General features: G+C 44.2%; 1 protein-coding gene across 10 annotated transcripts in view; it reads left to right on the top strand.

Moving 5' to 3' along the window:
- LOC119163853 (uncharacterized) overlaps nucleotides 1-22,553 on the top strand; it is a 129,017-nt gene that overhangs the window by 4,525 nt on the left and 101,939 nt on the right. For 8 of the 10 annotated variants that reach the window (XR_012885702.1, XR_012885701.1, XR_012885700.1 and 5 more), the window contains exons 2-3: nucleotides 13,329-13,474; nucleotides 16,718-16,815. Coding sequence is in view for 6 of the 10 variants with exons in the window: in XM_037415921.2 (XP_037271818.2) it covers nucleotides 13,329-13,474; nucleotides 16,718-16,815 (244 nt within the window). In the remaining 4 variants the exon portion in view is untranslated. The remainder of the gene's footprint in view (nucleotides 1-13,328; nucleotides 13,475-16,717; nucleotides 16,816-22,553) is intronic. The other 2 variants (XM_075872188.1, XM_075872186.1) reach the window with 1 other exon arrangement.

Here is a 22,553-nt window from a genome sequence, read left to right as displayed (position 1 = left end):
CTCGAGCGCTGCGAGTGGTTGAGACGGTCATGTAGTTTCTTAATATACACTAGAGGGAACTCTGGCGCTAGTGGCTCTTCGATTCTCTGTCAAGGTGGATGGACGTGTTTTTTCGACTGCGCAGATAAGTGTTTTTTGCATGTTTTGAGCTTGTCTTTGTAATTATAAGGCAGCGGTTGAAATCTTCGTAGCACTTATTTTATGATACGGCTTTTTCGGGGGCCAGTCACCAGGTATTTATTAGTTAGTGCGGGTGTGTGTGTGTTTGAATTTGTTGTTGTTGTTTTTTTTTCTTTTGCCACCCCATGGGGGAGGTGCGCGTACATTGAACACACACATTTTTGTAGTAGAGCTTAGACTTTTTTTTCTCGTAGTGCAGGGCTCGAGTTTAGTAATTGTCGAGTATAGGGACAATTGGTGTCAAAAAGGTATGGTTAAAAAGACTGTAAAGTGTTCAGGATGTGGAGTGGGTTTGAAAGTGGACCCAAGCGTAGAAGCGGATGGAGAAGAGGCTGACGCGAAGTGTAGGCAATGTGAGGTCGAGGAAAAAATGGAGAAAATGATGGTTGCCCAGAGTGAACTGCTGGTGAGAATCGCCAAGCTCGCGACTGAGTTGGCGACAGAGCAAGAGAAAACGAGGGCAATGGGAGAAAGACTGAAGTCCGCCGAGGAAGCGCTAGCGAAGCTGAACAAAGAAGCGACCTACCGAGAGAACAGTAGGGAACCGGCAACCAGAACGGGGAAGAAGGAAAAGCAGGCAAGTTTGGAAAAAACAGGTTTAGCCGGTTCAACTGTCGCAAGGCCCAGCTTCAGCGAGGTAGTGGTGGGGCAGGGAGGGAACAAAGCAGCCGGCGTCACAGGTGCAAGTAGCCCCCAGGTGCAGAACGCTCCAGCTGAAAAGTCGCAGCATGTGATAATCGCCGGGGACTCGAATTTAAATCGATGCACAGAAGCCATCAAAGAGAGGGTAAGAGGTGACAAGAGGGTTGCAGTAGGGGCGTTCCCCGGACGCAAGCTGGAAGCAGTCATGAGGCAAGCGAGCACAAAGCTCAAAACGACAGCTGATAGACGAAACCTAGTGATAATTTCAGGCGATTTAAACGATGTCCTAAATAGAGATGCAGCAGGACTAGCAGCCACACTGGCGAAAGGCGTCGATGACATGCGCGCCACTTCTCCTAAGGTACAGATAGTGATATGCACGATACCGGAGGTACCGGTGCGTGATGGCAACCTGCAAAGAGCGGTGGTCAACGCAAACCAAGAGATATGGCGGATGAGTCGAGAGAAAGGCTTTGAGGTGGTGGATATAAACAGAGAAGTGCATAGGTGGGGGGGTTTTCAACGAGACAGAATTCACTTCGATGGGCGGCTAGGTCATGAGGTGGGTTGGCAACTTGCAGGACGCGCAGTAGCTTTTTTGGGGGGCAAGCGAGCCCTTCGGGGTGCAGGATAGCTAGTAACGAGGAAAACAACCAGGGAGACTCTTCGACAGGTGGTATAGACAGATACGATTCCAAAGTGGCACCAATATCTAAGATAGGTAGAGTCCGGGGCATAAATAGACGTAGCCACGAGCGCCGAGCCAATTCAGACATAGGGTATATTAACATGCAGGGTGGTAGGAACAGGCTGAAGTGGGAAGAGATAGAAGAACAGCTAAGGGAAGAGAGGCCGATGGTATACGGTTTTGTAGAAACACATCTCAGGGACATGGAACAACCTCCGAACAATCCGGACTACGCGTGGGAATATTGTAATAGAACAGAAGGCAGCAGAAGGGGGGGTGGTATTGGGGCATTCATTCATAAAAGTACAGACTGGCAAAGGGTCAAGCAGGAGTGCAAGGAACATTTATGGCTAAAAGGGAAAGTGGCAGGTCAAATGACACTGCTTGGTTTCGTGTACTTGTGGACGGGAGCAAAGGCCAGAGAGGAAAACCAGACAATGGTAGAGTGTATATCAAAGGACATTCAGGAGTTAGGAAGAGAGTGCGAGATAATTATACTAGGAGACATGAATGCGCACATAGAAGATATAGATGGGTATACCGACCCGACAGGCAAAATGATCATGGATATGTGTGAAAGGCTTGATTTGATCATTTGCAACAGTACCGAGAAGTGTGAAGGGCAAATAACATGGGAGGTAGGAAGGCTTCAGTCGACGATAGATTATGCACTGATGTCACATAGGATGTATGATAAGCTCAGGGGAATGCACATAGATAAAGGTGGCTCCAGAAGTCTGGGTAGCGATCACAAACGTATCAAGCTAAGTTTTGGAAGACCAGTGAAAGTGGGAAGGAGACAAGTTGAGCAACTACAGGAAAATTTTTATCCGGAAAGGCAAATTGAAATAGCCACTAAACAAATTGAGAAAGTAATCACAGAGGATAATAAGACAGTATGGACATACCCGAATCTAATTAGACTCTTTGAGCTAGAGCTTGCTAAGACGCGTGACAAGTCACCCCGGAAAAGAAGACACAAACCCAAAAGTTGGTGGGATGAGGCAGTTAAGAGAGCCATAGCAAAACGTCAGGAAGCCTCTAGGGAACACAGACATGCTAAGCAGCGGGGTGAACCGACAGATGATGTTGAAAGAAAATGGGCAACCTTTCTAAGCTGTAGAAGGGATGCATCCCTTCTGATCAATGAAAAGATTAGAAGGAAGGGAGCTCAGTGGCTGGCAGAAGTACATAAAAAAGATAGAAAGGCAGCTGCGAAATTTTGGAACTATCTAAACTCCCTAAGAAATGAGACGAGCCTAGAGCAGAGATTTATAACTACAGCCCAAGGTGCTAGGCTAGAAGGGGACGAAGCTATTGAATATATAAGAACAAAAGTGACAGAAAAATTTCAACAAAGAAGTACTTTATGCACCACAATAGACAAGGACGAATCAAGTGGTGCAATGGCTCTATTTTCACAACAAGAGTGGGTAAGGGCTGAGAAAAGGGTTCCTAGTAGTACATCAACAGGCCCAGATGGCATTCCAATTAGGCTGATAAAGACATTAGGTCCGAAGTCTAAGCAGGCTTTGAGAGAGGCAGTGAGCACAATAATAATCGACGGTGAAGTTCCCGATGGATGGAAACGTAGAAGGATGAGCATGATCTATAAAGGAAAGGGGGACAAAGCTGACATAAACAACTACCGTCCTATAACAGTGACATCAGTGGTCTACAGGCTGGCGATGCAGATTATAAAGGAAAGACTGCAGGCGTGGATAGAGGATGAGGGGGTGCTGAGGGAACTGCAGAATGGGTTTCGGAAACACAGGAGGTTGGAAGACAATCTGTTCTCACTGACGCAGTGCATCGAAATAGCAGAAAAGGAACACAGGCCCCTGTGGCTAGCATTTTTGGATATCAAGGGAGCGTACGATAGCGTGGTTCAAGAGGAATAGTGGGGAATACTGGACACACTAGGCGTGGAACATGTAGTCACTAATCTTTTAAAGGGTATCTCTAAAGGTAACAAGGTAGTTATAAAGTGGGAAAAACAGGTATCCAAGCCTGCAGAGGTAAAACGGGGGCTTAGGCAGGGGTGCCTCCTGTCACCCTTATTATTCATGATGTACCAACAAGGATTAGAGGCAAAATTAGAGGGAAGTGGACTTGGCTTCAACCTCTCTTTAGTCAAACAAGGAAAACTTATTTATCAGGCGCTACCAGCATTAATGTACGCAGATGATATAGTGCTAATGGCCCACAACAAGGAAGATTTGCAGAGATTGATGGACATCTGCGGTAATGAGGGAGATAGGTTAGATTTCCGATTCAGTAAGGAAAAATCAGCAGTCATGATTTTCAATGACAACGAAGGTAGTGAGCTTAGAATACAGGAGGTCACGCTAGAGATAACAGATAAATACAAATATCTGGGCGTATGGATAAGCAATTGGACCGAGTATCTGAGGGAACACGAAATATACGTGACGACTAAAGGTAACAGGAATGCAGCAGTCATGAAAAATAGGGCACTGTGGAATTACAATAGGTATGATGTTGTGAGAGGAATATGGAAAGGGGTCATGGTTCCTGGGCTGACGTTCGGCAATGCGGTCTTGTGCATGAGATCAGAAGTTCAAGCAAGATTAGAAATTAAGCAACGTGGAATAGGTAGGCTTGCTTTAGGAGCTCACGGGAATACACCAAATCAGGGAGTACAAGGTGATATGGGATGGACATCATTTGAGGGCAGGGAAGCTAGCAGCAAGATAAAATTTGAGAAGCGATTGAGAGAAATGGGGGAAGAGCGTTGGGCTAGGAAGGTTTTCAGCTACTTGTACATGAAGAATGTCGATACAAAATGGAGAAAGCGAACCAGGAAGTTGACTGGTAAATACTTAGAAAACAGCAGGTGGCCAAACCAAAAAGAACTATCGGTTAAGAAGAAAGTGAAGGAAACGGAGACTGACATGTGGAGAATGGGCATGATTAAGAAGTCCGCACTAGAGGTCTATCGAACGTTTAAGCAGGAAATTGCCAAGGAAAGGATCTATGATAATACTCGGGGTAGTTCTCTACTGTTTGAGGCCAGAACGGGAGTACTGCGAACCAAGACATATCGGGCCAAATACGAAGGGGTAGACACAGTATGCAGTGCGTGTGGAGAGGAAGAAGAAACTGCAGAACACTTGATAATGTTCTGTAAAGGGCTTCACCCTATAGTTCAGGATGATGGCGCAGAGTTTTTCAAAGCACTGGGGTTTAGGGACCGGGAGGGCAAAATAAACTTTAAGCGGGTAGACTTCACTAGAAGGAGGTTATCTGATTGGTGGCTAAAGTCAAGGCGCAAGTGAAAATTAAACTCTTCACTGCAAAGTACGAATCCTCAAACTCTTTTTTAAGGAAAAAAAATATATATATAGTTTTTGGTTCATTAGATATTACGGCTTGGTGGCGCTGGCCACCTCCCGATCTAAAGGGTACAGCCATATCCATCCATCTATCCATCCATCCATCCTATGGCAGCTGCAACACGCGGCGCTTCAGCGAGCATGGGAATGATGGGTAGTACACACATTTGTCTAATTTTCGTACTTCTGGCTTGCTTCTGGCTCCGTGTGTGTTCATGTGGCTTGGAGCTGTTTTTTCACGAAAACATAAATTAGCAAATGTTCATCGTTTGCGCTTCACAACCTTATTCTTTTGGGCTTACCATTTGAAATCAAGTCACTAAGTTTAAAAGGGTTCGTTCTTTCTCTCAATACAAAACCGAAACACAGCAATAAACGAAGCCGCAAGTACGATTCGCCGTCCGCAAGTACGAAGACTAGGCAAACGTGTGTACTACCCATCATTCCCATGGTCGCTGAACGATCGCAGCGTCAGAGTGCCCTCTAGTTAATATTGGGAAACTCTATGGAGATGGTGAAGCGAGACAGCTGACACGCGGCAAGCACGCGCCAGGCAAGGGAAAGAGACGTCACGCGCACTGCTGGAAGGGCGTGAGCTACGTGGCACCGCTCTAACACTTGCGGTGAGGGGAGCGGTGCGGACGGAGAAACAGCGTTACACAGGCTCGTCATAGAGCTGCTTCGCATATAAATAGTATGCACTAGGGACAGGATATATCACTATCGTGTTGAATTCTTAAAGGCGAAGCTTAAAGGGGCCCTGCCACATTTTTTGAGCATGGTCAGAAAACGCTGCCGATCGGTAGTAATGTCTCCCGACTACACTCGGGTCAAATATTGTAGCGCAGCACGTGGCCTGGAATTCAAAATAAATTATGAAAGTCAGCTCTTGACAAATGGCAGAAGACGCTCAAAAATCACTCATAGAACACCCATTAATTAGCCAATTTCTGATTTGAACATGGTGTGCTCGGTGGTTTCAGAGATCGCCGTGGGAGGCCGCGACTTGTCCATGCGTGCGCATGCAATCCTCCTGAAAAAGCCACGCATACAAAAAACAAAACAAAATGCTCGAGGTCACAAGGCGCACGTGGCGTATTCTCTTCGCCCCTGCCATCCCTCTCTGCTTATGGCGAATTCCACTGGTAGATCCGGAGTGGCCGCCGAAATCTTGGAGCGAGCACTCGGAGTGTGCAAACGAGATCGGCGAGTGGAACACGTATGCCCCGCGCGAGGTCTCTCCGGAAACTTTTTACGCATACGTCACTAAACTGGTACCGTAAATGATTTTCTTTTCTGCTCTCGACGTTTCAATGACAACTATGTCGCCACTGCAAATCATGCATTTCGTCCACGCAGTCTCGAGGAAAGCAAGGCTACCGCTTTCCAATTTGAGAACTGTAAACAAGAGCACAGGGCTACTAGACCATCTCAAAAAATGCTGAGGCCAACTCAGCTGCCCGACTGTACCGGAAATGAAGACAGCACATTCTCGGAGTTCCGGCGAAATCCGTCTCCGCAACACGAAATACGTGGAACGCTCCATCGCGGAGTGGATTGCTCCGAATCTGCCAGCTAAACGCAGATTGTGAGCTTTGGAGCAAGAAAAATTGCGCCCGCTCGACGAGTGGAATTCGCCATTAGCTTCCAGTGCTTTCGTCGGAACGAAAGAAGAGAGAATGCAATTGCAGTATGCGAGAAATCTTTGTAACTCCACTCGAACTGGATGGATTCTTAAAATTTTTGCAGCCTTGAATTCGTGAGGAAATAAGCTATTCTAGTGAATTAATTCCATGGTTACTTGAAAAAGTGTTTCAGGACCCTTTTAAAGGCCAACTCTGGTGATTTTTTTAGGTCAATGGATCTAAATGAAATTATGTGGGCACGTTCCTTTGCCCATTTCTGTTGCTTATGCTAAGTCACATGCTTGAGTGATGCACTGCTTGTTTGCAAATTAATTTTAAAAATTGCATCGAGATCACCAGGCTTGCCAGAATTATTGGCAACGCTGCTGGTGTGACGTCATGTTTGATAGGTTCACGGAAGTGACGCAGCTGATGGAATCACTAACTTTGGCCGCTACAGCATTTTCTGTGCGTTTACTGGGTGTTTACAAGGCTACGGCGGCGGTGTTTGGCACGGAAAAGCTTCTTCCCTTTCTCCGTGGTGTTTGGCCGGTTCCGCTCGGCACACTCGCCTCTGTTCCCAGTGCCTGCTCGTCCCGGCTTTCACAGTTTTCATATCCCTCGCCCACTGGACAATTGTGCGACAACCACGTCTTACCGAATAGTACGTCACACGTAGACAGTGCACTTGGTTAGGTTTCGGTATCGGTATTGTGCCTTTTTGCTTATTAAAACTATTTTCAAATTTGCTGAGCATTTCAGCTGTCGGGCTCGTGACAAAAGTGCCTCAGAAACATAAAAGCACCATTACCTTGACATGGTCGAAAAGTCACTGAAGTTTGCCTTTAAAGGTCCCCCAATTCTTTTCTCTCTTTTGTAACTTGCTGTTAACAGAGGTATCACAATGATAACCTGAACCCGAGGTAACACAGTGGTGATGTATATATTTGACGTTGCATCCACGGCTGCGTAGTATCCTTTCCGATTCCTCCTATGGCTTTTAAAACTTATATTCACGCAAATTATAAACGTTGAAACTGCTGACAATAATGACATTTTAGTACTGAATGTCATCAAAGAAGAAAAGATGGTACGACTGTTTCATGAATGCTGACTCGTTTTACGTTGAGTCGTCTCTCGACACAGGAGTCATCTATGAGCTCATGATGATTGATTTGAGAACATTTGAGGTGTTATAGTCAGTTTATATCGGTGAGAGCGTTGTCACTTTTGTAAACTTGACGTAAGTACTTCTGCTAACATAAGTTCAGGTATTTGCTTTTATTTGCTTGCGCACTTGACTCGATTCACGATTTCAGGAAGATTACATTATTCTTCCTCGGCGGTTACGAAGCCCGTTGATATCTGCAAATGACCAACTAAATGCATGCAGTATGCACTTCCTTTCAATATAATTCTTCTTTGAAAGAATTAACGTGTTTTGACTGAAAATAAAAAATCTTCGAAGAAAAAAAAATGCTTGAAGAGGCCAGGTGCCCTTTAGCTTACATATAAGAGAACAATAAACCAATTTATTCACATGCACTGCTTGCAACATGACGTGAAATGAGTATCGCACACACACAAAAAAGACGCAGGAGGAAAAAAGTAGAAAGAACAAACACTTACCTTCAAGTCATCTTTATTGGAGAACATATACAAATATGTACTAGCTCGAATCATGAGCACGGGAAGCCTCATGTTTATACACTTGCAGAACAAAAACATCACATAATATACACGGAGTCAATGATGATGAGTGGGTCGAGGCATCCGTCCTTCGTCCGTGCGTTCGTCTGTCCCTGCTAACGTCTGTCCTTCCATGTGTGCGTCCGTTCGTCTGTCCACCCGTCCGTGCGTGCGTCCATGCACCCGTTCATCTGTGCATGCGTCCATTCGTGGGTTCGTCCTTCCGTCTGCCTTTCTCTCTGTGTATGTATGTTTCTCTGTCTGGCGACGAGCACAAGTAGCCGCGTCTCCACACCCACCAATCTGCTTCGTCAATGCCGCACCATCAACGATCCGCCACGTACGGTGACGATCCAGGAGACTGGGAGAGGTACTCGTTCAGCGCGTACTCAGGCAACGCCCGCGCTGCAGCCAATCGGAGAATGTACAGCGCCATCTACAATATTCTCACTCAACTGCAGTTTGTATGTACTTCACTGAGATAGTGCCGTATATTATATTGTTATTTTTCTCGTTTTCTTATTCTGTCGGTTAGGCGCGACACATGACAAAGTTATACTAAGAGGAGCTTGGCCCCTAAAAACCTTTCTAAAAATAGGATCTGATGAGGTTTAGCATCTTAAAACCTCGATATGACTAAAAAAGCCTCCGTACTATAGGAATCCGTAAATATTCACTATCTGGGGTATTTCGACGTGCACATAAGTCTAAGCACACGGGCTTCAAGCATTACCACATCTTCGAAAATGCGGCCGCCATGGCTGAGGTCCGTTCATTGCGACGTGCCGAGCAGCAATCGACGACCTACCCTACTTGGTGCACTTCACACCTCCTAACACGGGAAGGTTTATCTACTTAGCTTATTTTAGGGGGAACGTTATCCTCCATTTGTGTGGAACTATTCGTCCAAACGGAGGCAACGAAATTCATGCATTGCAACGCCTGCTTCATGACACCGAAAAGTTCATAACTTTTTTTGTATTTTCGTGTAGCTTGATACTCGTAATGGTATAACGGGACGGAAAAAGAAGGCCTGAATTAGGGTGCTGTAGCTTCAAAACTAATGTCGCTGTTTTCGCTAATTTTGTGAGTTGAAATATTTTTCTTATTTAGTAATATTGTTCGCCTATATTGTGTTTCAGAAAAGCCATTTTCGTAAATTGCAGATAATAAATCGTGTAATGCTCTACGAGCATTATTACATCGGTCTCCATTCAATCATTTTTAATATGTGAGTGGTCACAAATTTTACTTTTTTGTGTATACAAAAAGTCCAACTTTCCAGTTTTGCTATTTTGCAAATAATGGGCCTGGCGCTTGTTGTTAGAGCTGTATGCCGCTAGTGTCATCGCTTAAAGCAACATTCTTGCTGAACTAACTTTCAAATCATTGTTTTGGAACATATATTTTATGCGTCACTTAGATATAATTAAAGAAATGAAGGAACCTTAGCAAGTCTTTTTAGAAACTAACCCGTGCCAGCACCATCTCAACCCTGCGATGGCTGATATATGGTGTAAATAACTTTTACAGAATTATGAGCTGCTCATACGCTTTCATTGCGATAGGACCCACCTAAACATACCGAATGGCTGACGTTCACATCCTATTAACAAACACTTACCGCACAGAGTATTCAAGGGAGTGAAAAAAAAAACAAACATAGGCCACGTATCTGCATTCTTTGCTGAAAACGTCGGTGAAAGATGATAGTCGACCTTACTACATGAGTCCTGGTCTCATTCGTGAGAGATATGGCGCTGCGTGAAGCAGCCTACGCAGCCTACGCTGCGGTAAAGCCCCTTAATCTTGAGAAAGTACCACTGACCTCCTCCCTTCGTCCTCGCCCCCCTTCGCGTCCTCCCCGTCTCCCACACTTTTTCTGCACAATGATTGGTCTCCTTCGCGGTTGCCCTTAGAGACGCGTCGATCTTGCGCTCTGCTTGTGTTTTTCTTTTGTGCTCTCGCCATTTTTCGCTGACGTTCCGCGTAACAAACGCAGCGCACACTTTGTTTTCTGTGCTTTGTGCGGACGCCGTGGAGTTCTGTTGTGCCTATGACTGCAACAACCACAGTGAAAATGGTTAAGCACTTTTTATGATACCTCAAGGTAAAAGCGATGGCTTGCGTAAGCAGCAGTAGCTGCACAACATCGACGGAAAAAACTTCCTTCCAACAAAGAACAGTGTTCTTGCGAGGTAAGGTGCCTTTATTATTGCCCATATCAAAGCATCGCTGAATGGTGTATTTTAAATATTGTTTCGGCCTGCTCATCAACATACGTGTTTTTTTTAGAGGCGAAGCTTCAACACCGTGGGTCGTATGTCTTGTGTTGTCGTAGTAGCCAGTTGCAATGCATAGGATGTCAATAAAAACAGTGTCACAGCATATCCACGGAGTGAATGATGATGAATGGGCCGAAGCGCCCATCAGTCCGCCCGTGCATGTGTACCTCTGTCCATCCGTGCGTCTGTCCGTCCGTGTGTACATTCGTCAGTGCGTCCATCCATCCATCCCCACGCTTCGCTCCACTCGTCGTCTTTCACTTCGTGGATAAGCTGCGATTTTTTTTCTCGGACATTTGTGCGTCGCTTCAAACTAGAGTTGTCAGCCCCGCCGCGGTGGTCTAGTGGCTAAGGTACTCGGCTGCTGACCCGCAGGTCGCGGGTTGAAATCCCGGCTGCGGCGGCTGCATTTCCGATGGAGGCAGAAATGTCGTAGGCCCGTGTGCTCAGATTTGGGTGCACGTTAAGAACCCCAAGTGGTCAAAATTTCCGGAGCCCTCCCCTACCGCGTCTCTCATAACTATATGGTGGTTTTGGGACGTTAAACCCCGCATATCAATCAATCAAACTGGAGTTGTCATCAATACGCTGAATTCCTATGTTAAAAACAAGAAGAAATTTGAATATTGTAAAGCATTTATACAAAATTATGTCAAGGAAAGTTGCCTTAAATGTACCTTGTTGCATTCAGTCAGCCAGGGCTAGGAATACCCACCGTAAACACAATTGTTTCTCATATTTGCGCGAACTTGTAGTGCTTACAAATACAGTTATTTTCGCAAAACAGTCGATGATCGGAATTCACTGCTCCATAAGATTTTTCGGCTGACAATTTTACTATATCGTTGAAAAGTAATCTACTTGAAGATTAGAGTGTGCAAGTGTGTTGAAAATTTTGTTGCTGTTTCACAGACATGTGACCTCTGTTAGCATATATACACATGTTTCTTTTTGTTTTGCTGCTACGAATAACTTGATGTTTTTTATACCCCTCCTGCGTGGACCAAAACATGGGTCTGCAGTATGTCTAAATAAATAAATAAAATAAATAAAAATATTCAGCTCATGCTTAATCCTTTCGCACCTACCTCAGAAATCGTTGAAAATTCACAACTGTAGTCAGCTTTCGCAGTGAACAATTACGTGGGATGACACATCTTCTCGATTGCGCTTTCTGGGACCGTTAGGCTTCGTTCGTGAGAACGTTTGTTTGAGAAAACAAATGACTTGATGGATATAGATGACACTAATTGGCACTCGTTTCCGCGAGGGCATTTATTTTGTTTTTCGTTTGTTTTTGAGGGGGATATTAACACACCAGAATCATGAAAGAGATGCGGTTCATCGACAGAAGAAAAGAAACACAGAGGCGACTCGAAAAAAAAAAAGCGATAGCACAGTAATAGTGAAAGTGAGCTATTTTCTAGGAGACTGTAGCCGCAACCATTTTGGTCACGCCCGTATGTTTTCCATTCATCAATAAAAACTATATTATCTTTTATACTAGTGTCACACGTGTCCTTCTTACCGTGATTAGTCAGTCGGATAATGTTTTTTGGTCGCTATCGACGCACAGAATATGATGACCTTCCTGGTGCAGAGTTTCTCCTCTCACAGGTAACCCGATCGCTATTTTCTCCGACACCAACGTGAAAACACAGGTCTAATTATTTACTTTTTTATGTTTTGTTTGTTGTGGTAAATGAGTCATTGTTACCGACACTTCATCATATTGACATTGCTCAAAGGCATTCTTCAGTTTGGAGACCACTGCGCAAAGCTGCTTTCACGCCGGGTAGATGAACACATGCCTTAACGATCCACCATCCACGAAGTCATTACAGTATTTGACGCTGCAAGTGCCTGTGTTGTATACTGGCGCACAAGCACGAAAAAAATATCCGAACACAGATGGACATGCCACAAATAGAACTATATCAGATGCAAGTGTACAACACATTATTGGGTGGGAAAAAATTGTCTTCGTTGTAGTACTACCCATAAAAAACTTTTATTTAATTAGCATCCCCACATTTATGACCTTTATAAGAAGCTAATCTTTTAATAAACGGTTACCTCAGTGTTGTTAGTTTTATTATCACTTTTTAGAAACCATTTTAGCACTAGTGTGGGGCGCAAGCTGCCGCAAATAAACCGCCTCTATTGAATTCTGCGGCGCGCCCGCGGGAGCGTTGGCGAAAAATGGCGCCGCACGTACGGCAAGCGGATGAGGAGAATCGAGAAGGAAGCGCGCGCGTGAAGGAGGGTGTCGTTACTTTCTCAAGATCAAGGGGTTTTACGCTGTAGGAGATATGGACGCCATCTGGCAGGGACGTCGGGAAGTGTGAGTTTGTGCAGAACCAAGGACTAGTGCCAGTTGGCAGCACCATATTGGCAGCAGATAGCTTTTTCATCTGTCTTTTACCCCTCGCTAATGGCAACCAACAAGCTCAGGCTGCAGGCAAGATTCTCCGAGTTCACTGTTCCCAACAAACACGTGAAGGTTCAGCTCGACCCCGTTTCTTAGATTGATGAAGTTCTTTTCAACATGAAATCAGTGGTATGTGCGCAGGTGAAACACAAACACAAGACTTTTTGCATCTGAATGTAATTTCGACTGCGTTATACACGCATGAGATTTTATTCCAACAACAGTGACTATCGTGCTGCTAAATAAAAAGCAGCTGTATTAGTTTATTCACATTATGACTTTATGTAGGCTTGAGGTGCTTTTACGGCATCAGCACAATGACAAATACATCTCGCAAGTTAGATGATTTATCAGTAGCAATTTTTTGTGTTCTTTTTCGCCTTGTAAGTAAAAAATGAAGAATATGTTGGTATATTCAAATGCTCACTTCAGGCCCTTGCCAGCAGTTCATCATATTGGGTACACCAGACAACGTACGCACTTTCACCGTATACAAAATGCTTTCAATATGGAATTCTCGAGGGATACTTAATGACGGAATTCATACTCGGCCAAAAATACGAAGTTCTAAAGAACACGTGAGTACTTTAGTGAAGTTTCTTACCCCTGGTGAAATACTCATGTTGTGATTTCACTGATTTATTTGTCAGAAGTGTCTAACGGGGAAAAAAACAATAACAACATATCCACGGAGTGATTTATGATTGGTTGGGCGAAGCATTCGTCAGTCCGTACATGCTTCCGTCTGTCCATGCATCCGTCCGTATGTCAGTCTATCCGTGTGACCATCCACGCGTCCGTCCATGCGTCCGTTTATACGTTAGTTCTTTCGTCTGTCCATTCGTTCGTCTGTTCGTCCATGTCTCTGAACGTGTGGGCCCGCCCCTCAGTCTGTACATCCGTCCATCCGTCCTTGCGTTCGCCTATCAGTATGCCACTCCGTTCATGCGTATATCTAGTGAACACTTGAACTACAGCATCTCACATTTTTATCATGTATTCATCTTATACAAGTGCCGCCATCCAGCGGACATTCTAAGGATCGCTCTTTCGGGTATGTCCCTCCGGGGGTTACTCACAACAACGAGGGACAACAACGCACAAAGCCATGAGATAAGAAGCTTCGCCTTCAAGAGCAGACCTTGTGCGCATAACCTTCTGAACTGTTAGTCAGCTTGGGTTCTTGGTGCATGCCTCCAACTGTGCATTGAGGAAACGAATGACAGCACGCGTACTATTGTCCGTTTCAAAATATCATCAATGGATGCCTACTGCAAGCACATTTAAGCGACCAGAAAACCGTAATTACTCCCTTTGATAATCAGCTAAGGGCTCATTAGGCGTCCGTAGGGCAACACGCACACCTTCGCAGCTATTCATTGTTGATGGTTCTTTTGCTGCTGAGAATTAAATATGTCTAAGCTATTCACAATGCGTAGCCCTTTAAAACACCGACGTCTTGCTCGATTCACATTTTTTGACGTCTGACGTCATTCAATGCTTCTGCTACGTCATATTTTATGCATTAAGGAGGCTCCTTCTGCTACATGGTATTCATGTAGGGATATTTTCCAAACACATATCCACAAACATCATGGCTAAAATGTCTTGCGGCATAACTGAATGCTTTCTCTGGTACAATGAAAGACTTGAAGTATATAAATCAGCAAGGCAGATAAATAAGTATTGTGACTATAGCTTTTGAGAAGACGGACCGTTATCCTCCACATGAAGACTCAGATGCATGGCGAAGTTTTATGCCACAGTTCGACCAACGTCCGTTACTGCCGCGGAGTTGATGAAAGGGAGCGACAAGATAACGTAACGTGGCCGTGTCCCAACGCTGTGATGGGGTGACTGCACGTTGAGCAAACCGAAATCTCCGGGGTTCTATCAAAATAATGAATACGCTAGTAACAGTAGAAATGATTGCTCTAGACACAATACTTTTTAACATAGAATAGAATAGAATAGATTTTTATTTCCAGAAACACAAAGATTCTGGCGGATACCTTCGGCTAAAAGCTGTTGTCAAACAGCTTGACTGGATTGATGGTCCATTCCAAGGCATATGTGGCTGTTTTAAGAAAACAAACTTACTTTTTTTTGCATTTGTCTTATGACAACACATAAAAGCAACGCCATTGGCATAGGCTATGACTTACGAATGATGGTCCATAGCTGCAACCTGCAGTCGTACCCTGAGTATGGTCTGGCGCTATACTTCGGAACCAATAAGATGAGATAACTTATTTTTTCAGTGTTTTGGAGGGGCTATTGACATTGCGCATTTGCTTGTATAGCATATAGTCGCTTGTTTTTATTATTATTATTATTATTTTCGTGGTGTAGCACATCCGTTTCTGCGATAGGTGATTCAACGCTATCTCTACCTTCATTTAAAACGTACGCATTATTGAGTTATCATTTGTGGAAAGTTATTCGATTTATAGGTTTACAAAATAATTATCGATGCCAACCAGTTTCTTCAAACAATATTTTCAATAACCTATTTGTTTAGCGCAAATCGGTAGGAGTTGGGCAAGAATATTATTTAAATTTGCTTTTCAATCCTATTTTATGAAGCTACGTTTGAAAATAGACTGTTTCATGTGTTAATTCAAGAAAGAAATATGTCTTGTGAAGAAGATGCAGCGTCGGTGGTGCTGCTTTCCAACTAGACGTCTCCTTTTTCACAGTCTGTTTCCAGGAAAAAGTTTTCTTTTTCAAGATTCACGCAAGTATTTTCGCCGAGAAGACATGACCAATGACTAAAAGATTTCTTGTTTCCTGGAACGTAAATTGTAGATATTGTTGAAAGCCAGACACTCTTCATTACTGTTTTCTTGACTGTCGTGATGTAATGTTGTTTTGGAATGTTTTGCAGCGACATTGAAAAAAAAAACGTTGATATGAATCCTTTAAAACATTGGGCACCTTGATTTGACAAGCACTAGAGCCTTACCATATAACCAAATTTTTCTTCATCGGCTTGCATGCTTTTTTGGGGGGCAAGGCTGATTGACCGACATGCTAAACATTCGCGGTCAACAAAAATAATCTTACAGGACTAAATAATTCAAATACCACGGATATAAACGTCGTCTAGCGATGCTTTAGGCTAGTTTTCTCTATTTTACCTGCGTTTGGGTATCCCTGATTACTAATTATTAGTGTGTCAGTCTGAGTGAAGTGGTCTTTTTTTTTGTAACAAAAAAAAAAACCTCATGGTTCTATTGTGGCACTCCTGCTTGGCCCACAGACAGCCTGGGTTTGATTCTCACTCAGGCCCGAACACATTTATTGGTTGCTTTATTTGCATCTTTTTTTTTGCTTTTTCTGTCCCGACAATATGACGATCCTTCGTTCATAACCAACGAAACTAACGCCAACACCGATGCAGAAATTTCAGCGAAGCAGGCTCGTAAACGCCGTCTATATAAAATATGTAGGGGCTTCGATTACTGATTTATTCGACTGTTAACTAACCTAAGCTAGGCGTACGTAGACACAACATTTATTCCCACAAGGGCCGAGAGCGCGAAGAAAGCAAAAAAAAAAAAAGAAGTGGAAGAAAAAGATAGCTCGAACCCGTCAGGTAATGTGGCCGTTTGCAAGTAGGCCTTCCCACTCACATATGGGTCACTCAATATGGAGACTGATCAACACATCGATGCCGGTCTGCAGAATGATTGTTATCTAGACGTCAATTATGAAGTACGGAAATGTCATCCTTGTTCCGTGGTTTCATTTTATGATATCGTCACAGCTGGAGGTTTTCACAAAAAGTATTGAGACTGGTTCTATCTGTACATTTACAGAAGTGATACGAACACAAAAGTAGACATTTGTCACTGGTATACACATGTGCTGGAAATACGTGACGCAAATTTCACCATGAACATGACCAGATTATGGGGTGAGTGACTCGATAATGTTTCAATATGTGTCTTATTATGAATGCCAGCGAAAATATACGAGAAATAATAGAACATAGGAGGGAAAAAAAAGGTACATCCGACGTATCTCGAGAATCGACGTTATGCGAACCATGCGGAGGAAAGGAGACCATGTTGTAATCTGTTTTATTGAGCGAGAAGTCATAAAACGAAGATAAACGTATGTAAACTGTTGCGCGCACAGACATATGTTGGAGAATTGCAGATGCTTATATAACCAGTTGTATCCACTTGCGCAACGATGCTAACAGAAACATCAACACAAGAAGCGATAAGCTGATATAATGCGCTGCAGTGCTCACGAAGATGGTAGCCCTGTACAATGCCACCTAACTCAATAGGTGACCGGTAATATGCATTAATGGCAGGGAACTCTGGGATATGATGGCTTCCGGTTCGCCGCAACGCGCGGGTTAGCAGCGGCACGCGCGCATTTTCGCACCGCTCCGTTGAAAAAAACACCTCTTCGTGCAATGTCACTGCTTTAAAAGTTTGTTTTTTGCTAACTGTGACGGTGACGATGAAAAGCTACGAAAGCCTTGAATGGTAAAGAAACGTTTTTCTTTTATCGCACTAAAATGATCTGCAATGCTTTTATGCTGCTCGGGTGTACTATCAATTGGCTAGCAGATCAGTGGATACAGAAGACAGTTTTCATTGTAAGACATGTTTCGCAGATAAAAAATCACCATTTTAAATGTCTCAGGTGATGGGATTGACTGTAGCAGTGTTATAAGAGGTTATTTTGGGATCGCTGCTTCGCCCGACGTCGGTTGATCAGAATGAAGCACAGCACTTATGGAGCACGTTGAGATATCTTTTTATTTTTTTCTAGCCTTCAGTGAGCTATAGGATACGTTACTTAGTCGAAGCCAGATGATTATTTGAACGCTGATTTTGATGAAGCTCCGCGGCATGGCGGCACATGAAAATACAGCCAGACATAGACGGAGCCGAATAATTGAAACCCTGCCCTTGTTTAACACACTTCTTCCTTTGTGTGCCGTCCTAGAGCACAGTTTGACCGAGATAAACGCAAATGAAATCGTCCGGCACATTGTGTAAACTTACTCACGAGTGAAGCTTATGCGTGTTTTGTCATATAAATGGGTGCAATAGTCGGCGCTCATTTCGTATGGCAGGTAGATTTCGCCCATTCGTTCCCATATTATCTTTGCTAGGCGCACCTGCGCGATAATTTTTTTCTCAATTTAATACTCGCAATAAATTCATGCGTAAGCTCTTTTATTAGCGTAGCCCCGCCGCGGTGGTCTAGTGGCTAAGGTACTCGATTGCTGACCCGCAGGTTGCGGGATCGAATCCCCGCTGCGGTGGCTGCATTTCCGATGGAGGCGGAAATGTTGTAGGCCCGTGTGCACAGATTTTGGTGCACGTTAAAGAACCCCAGGTGGTCGAAATTTCCGGAGCCCTCTACTATACGGCGTCTCTCATAATTATTACGGTGGTTTTGGGACGTTAAACCCCGCATATCAATCAATGAACTACACACGTACCTGTGATAAAATGGTTTTCACACACTCTGGCTTCAACGTTCCGTCAAGGCTATACCTGTCACGGTGGCTCTGTTCACAGCCGCGGCCAACCTCATTTTTCTTTCTTCGTTCCACAGTAATCGATACCTGCTTTTGCCTTTCATGCTGAAATTGGAGCTGCCAACGGCTGAAAAACCGACCGTGGTTTATCAGGACGAAGATAAACGGGCGACCGCGTGTGCGAATCCCGAATATTATAAGGCTTGCTGCGGAGCGGTTCACCGTCGTCTACTCTTCTCGAACCGGAAGACAGCATATTATAAGGCTTGCGGCGGAGCGGTTCACCGTCGTCTACTCTTCTCGAACCGGAAGACAGCAGCAGACGGTGCGTCCCACAATCCCTCGCTCTTCTACTGGTCACCTATTCCAGCGCACGGCACCCAACCGCAATTGACGTCATTGCGGCGTGAGGGCTCCATGAAGGGTACATGTGTAAGCTTTACAAATTCAGATAGCGGCACTAGCAACTATACAACTGACATTTCACGAACATTAGGGTCTATTCAAAAGCAGTTCCGGGGCCTGACGTAGCTCTGTCGTAGAATGCTTGGGTTGAATTTTTGAAGGTACCCTGACATTACCTATTTTTGCATTCGTCGGGTCGACGCTGCCGATTTCAGGTTTTTTCTAAACGCGCAAGCGTCGTTAAAATGACCCTTGTGTGTTCTCATCGGTCCGGACGTGTATATATATATATATATACACACACATATATATATATATATATATATATATATATATATATATATATATATATATATATATATATATATATATATATATATATATATATATATATATATATATATATATATATATATATATATAGTCTTTCAGATGGAATTTTTCAGGTTACGTTCGTTCGCTAATGTATTTAGTCCAGTGTGTTACGCATTATTCTGTTGCAAAGTCAAACAACAGCTAATTTTGGTGGCGTAGTAACTAGTACGCCACCAGACGCCACAGGCATTTACAATCACTATTGCTCACTATTAAAACAAAATTAATGATTGAGCGGGATTCAAACAGAATATTTTCGTAACCTTGCCGATGCTTGAAAAGTATTTGCAGAAAGACCCAATACAGGGGTCACGATGGGTGAGGAATTACATTAGCAGATGTATTGTTTACAGCATATCCAAGGGGTGCATGATGATGAGTGGGGTGAAGCGTCCATCCGTCCGGCTGTCTGTCCGTACGTGCTTTCGTCCATCCATCCAAGCCTCCGTTCATGTTTACATTTAATTATCCGTCCTTGCCTCTGTGCGTGTGTCCATCCGTCTGGATTGGCATACGGACAGAAACACGGACGGACGGATGGAAGCATGGACCGACTGATGGACGGGCTCACGGATGGACAGATAGATGGACGGAAGCCCGTACGGACGAACGCACAGATATAACCACGCACGCTCCGCCCGACTCATCACGATTCACTCTGTGGATATGCTGTGAAAACTACTGACGCCATCTAGATATATTATTCCCAAGGATATATACACACAACGCTATCTATTGAGCAAGTCGTAAACTAGAGGTGGCGACATACTACTTACGGAGGAGGGAACGACCCACGGCTTCAGAAGATTCGCCCCTAAAAGTGTTTATTAATTCAGAGTTCTTGGTACTCTACTTTGTAGGAGCAGAAAGCCGACCCGGTATAGCGGATGTGTGTTTAGAAAAAGTGGGTAACGATTTCGAGTACTAGCTACTCTACTATGGGAGAGCTCAAAGCCGCCCCGTGGCTACGTTAGTTCGCCCTAAATGGCACCAATGATGTGATTCTAAAAAGTGGGTAATGATTTAGAGTAGTAGGTGCTCTACTAGGTGAGGGCTTAAAGCCGTCCCGTGGGCCTCACATCTGCGTAATGAACAGGATAAAAGCGTCTGTGTCCGATCAAAGATGTGTGCTTAGAAAAAGTTGTTAACGATTCAGAGTTCTAAGTACTCTACTATGGGAGAGCATAAAGCCGTCCCGGGGGCCTAAGCTGAATGTCTCTCGAATATAACCGACCCCTAACGCGTTTCTTGCGCTAAGAGAAAAGGGGTAATGATTTAGAGTACTAGGTATTCAACTATGGCAGAGCACTCAACAACAAAGCAGAGATTGCCATTGCTGAAGTTTATGAGGCTGCACTTTTTTTTAGTCATCCTCGAGAGCCTCCATTTAAGGCTTCGTTTGTTTCTTCAGAGTTTGGCTGTCTTTAAAAATATATCTATTTTCACCTTGCGCAGGAAAACCCACTGCAATAGAAAATTAGGTTCACAATTTAGCCTTTAAGCTAACATGAACAAGGTGAACAAACTGCTTGGAATGCTCCTGATAAAAGATGTGCAACTAATTCGCCCCCAAACAAAGGGAAGATTTTACCAAGGGAACTGCTGATACAAGCACAGCCACACGATCAAAAAATCTCAGCATATCAACGTAGTGAACGGTGATGAGTTGGGCGAAGCGTCCGGCTGTCTGTCCGGGGACGGACACACCGATGGATGGAAGCACGGACGGGCGGATGGACAGACGAGTGGCGGAAGCATGGACGCATGGGCGGAAGCACGGATGAAAAGACGCGTAGATGAATGGACAAACAGGCGGATGGGCAAACGTACGGACTCACGGACGGACGAAAGCACGGATGGATAAATGAATGGACGAATAGATGGGCGCACGAACGAATGGACACATGGATGAACGAATGGACGCTTTGCCACGCTCACCATTGTTCACTCTGTGAATATGGTGTGGAACTCACTACCGCCATTTAGTTATGTTATCACCAAATGAATATATATACGATGCCATCTGTTGAGCGACTCATAAAGTAGAGGTGGCAACATACTACTACGACAGAGGAGGGAATGACACGGCCCAAGATGCTTCGCCCAGAATGATTCTGATGGAGAGTGTGATCATTCTTAGATCAACTAGAAATGTTATATGTGTTCAATGGTGCTCAAAATGCACGCGAAATGTCCAATTCCATTTGATGGCTAATAAAATAAATAAGGCAGCGCATTTTAGCATGGCAACAAGCCAAATAACCGCCAGGTAGATAAGGAGCAAAAAAAAAAAAAGTTTGGCCTGCGCGGAAGGCGCAGCACAGTCACAGCTAAAGCTACAAAAGCGGTCTTTCAGTACCTTTTCTACACACTCATTGGGTAACTGCTGCAAGCACACTTGATCGATACCCACTACGGCATTAATAATAATAATTTATGGTTAATAGGCCGGCAATGACTATGCTGTCCTTCGTCATTTTTCGGAGAACCGTGGTGTCTGCTAAACACTTGCAAGAAATTTAGTGCCATTTATTCACGCAGTGGCTGACGATGATGAGAAATTATGCCAGAAGCGGGTATGCACCACACTTAATAGCTGAACAAGAAAAAGCTTTTGTAATGATTGGAGCATTGCAAGACCCACTTATTGCGCTATTCTTATTGTGCGACGACTGGTTGGTCTTTCGCTGTTTTAAAACGCTTTATAAGACGTATTAATGCGATTGCTTTCTCGACACCAAGCCTGACTAAGGCGTGTTTGCCCACAAGTCACAAGCACCAGCGTGGCTCAGTGGTAGAATACTGGGCTGGCACACAGTGCACCCTGGTTCCAGCCCCACTGTGTCATTGGAGATATTTTTTTTAATTTCGTGCGATGTGGTCACGGTCACCGGCGGTGGCGGCGGAAAACTAGAACGCCGCGCGGGACCCGAGTTGTGACCTCATACTACTTTCGTTGTAGAATAGCATGCAAGAGGAAGCAATTGCTGCTGCTACGTGCATCGCATACAAATATCTAGAAACGTTCATCATTTAGACCTATAGAGCCTGAAATGAAGCAGTTTTGACAAAATTTGTTCTCTGTGCTTCCCGCGTTAAAAAATTACAACATTCAAAAATATGTCTGTTGGAAGTCGAGGCTTGCAAAATAATGAGCGTTTTGTTCCCTTGCATAGCGTGGCGCCGCCGTAATCGGCAAAGCTTGTCCCAATTTTTAACAATACTTATTACAGCTTAAGAGCTGTGGCTCTAATAAAGTGATAGGACAATGCTACTAAGATGGCAACATCATGCGCCAACTGGCCGCTCTTACAGCTTGTGTGAAAAGAAAAAAAAATGCTTGAAAGAGGAGATATTGAAAACAA

This window comes from Rhipicephalus microplus, chromosome 8, assembly GCF_043290135.1.
Source record: "Rhipicephalus microplus isolate Deutch F79 chromosome 8, USDA_Rmic, whole genome shotgun sequence".
In the NCBI taxonomy this organism is placed as follows: domain Eukaryota; kingdom Metazoa; phylum Arthropoda; class Arachnida; order Ixodida; family Ixodidae; genus Rhipicephalus; species Rhipicephalus microplus.
The sequence above is the reverse complement of the archived record's forward strand: the minus strand, read 5'-3'. Positions and strand labels throughout refer to the sequence as shown.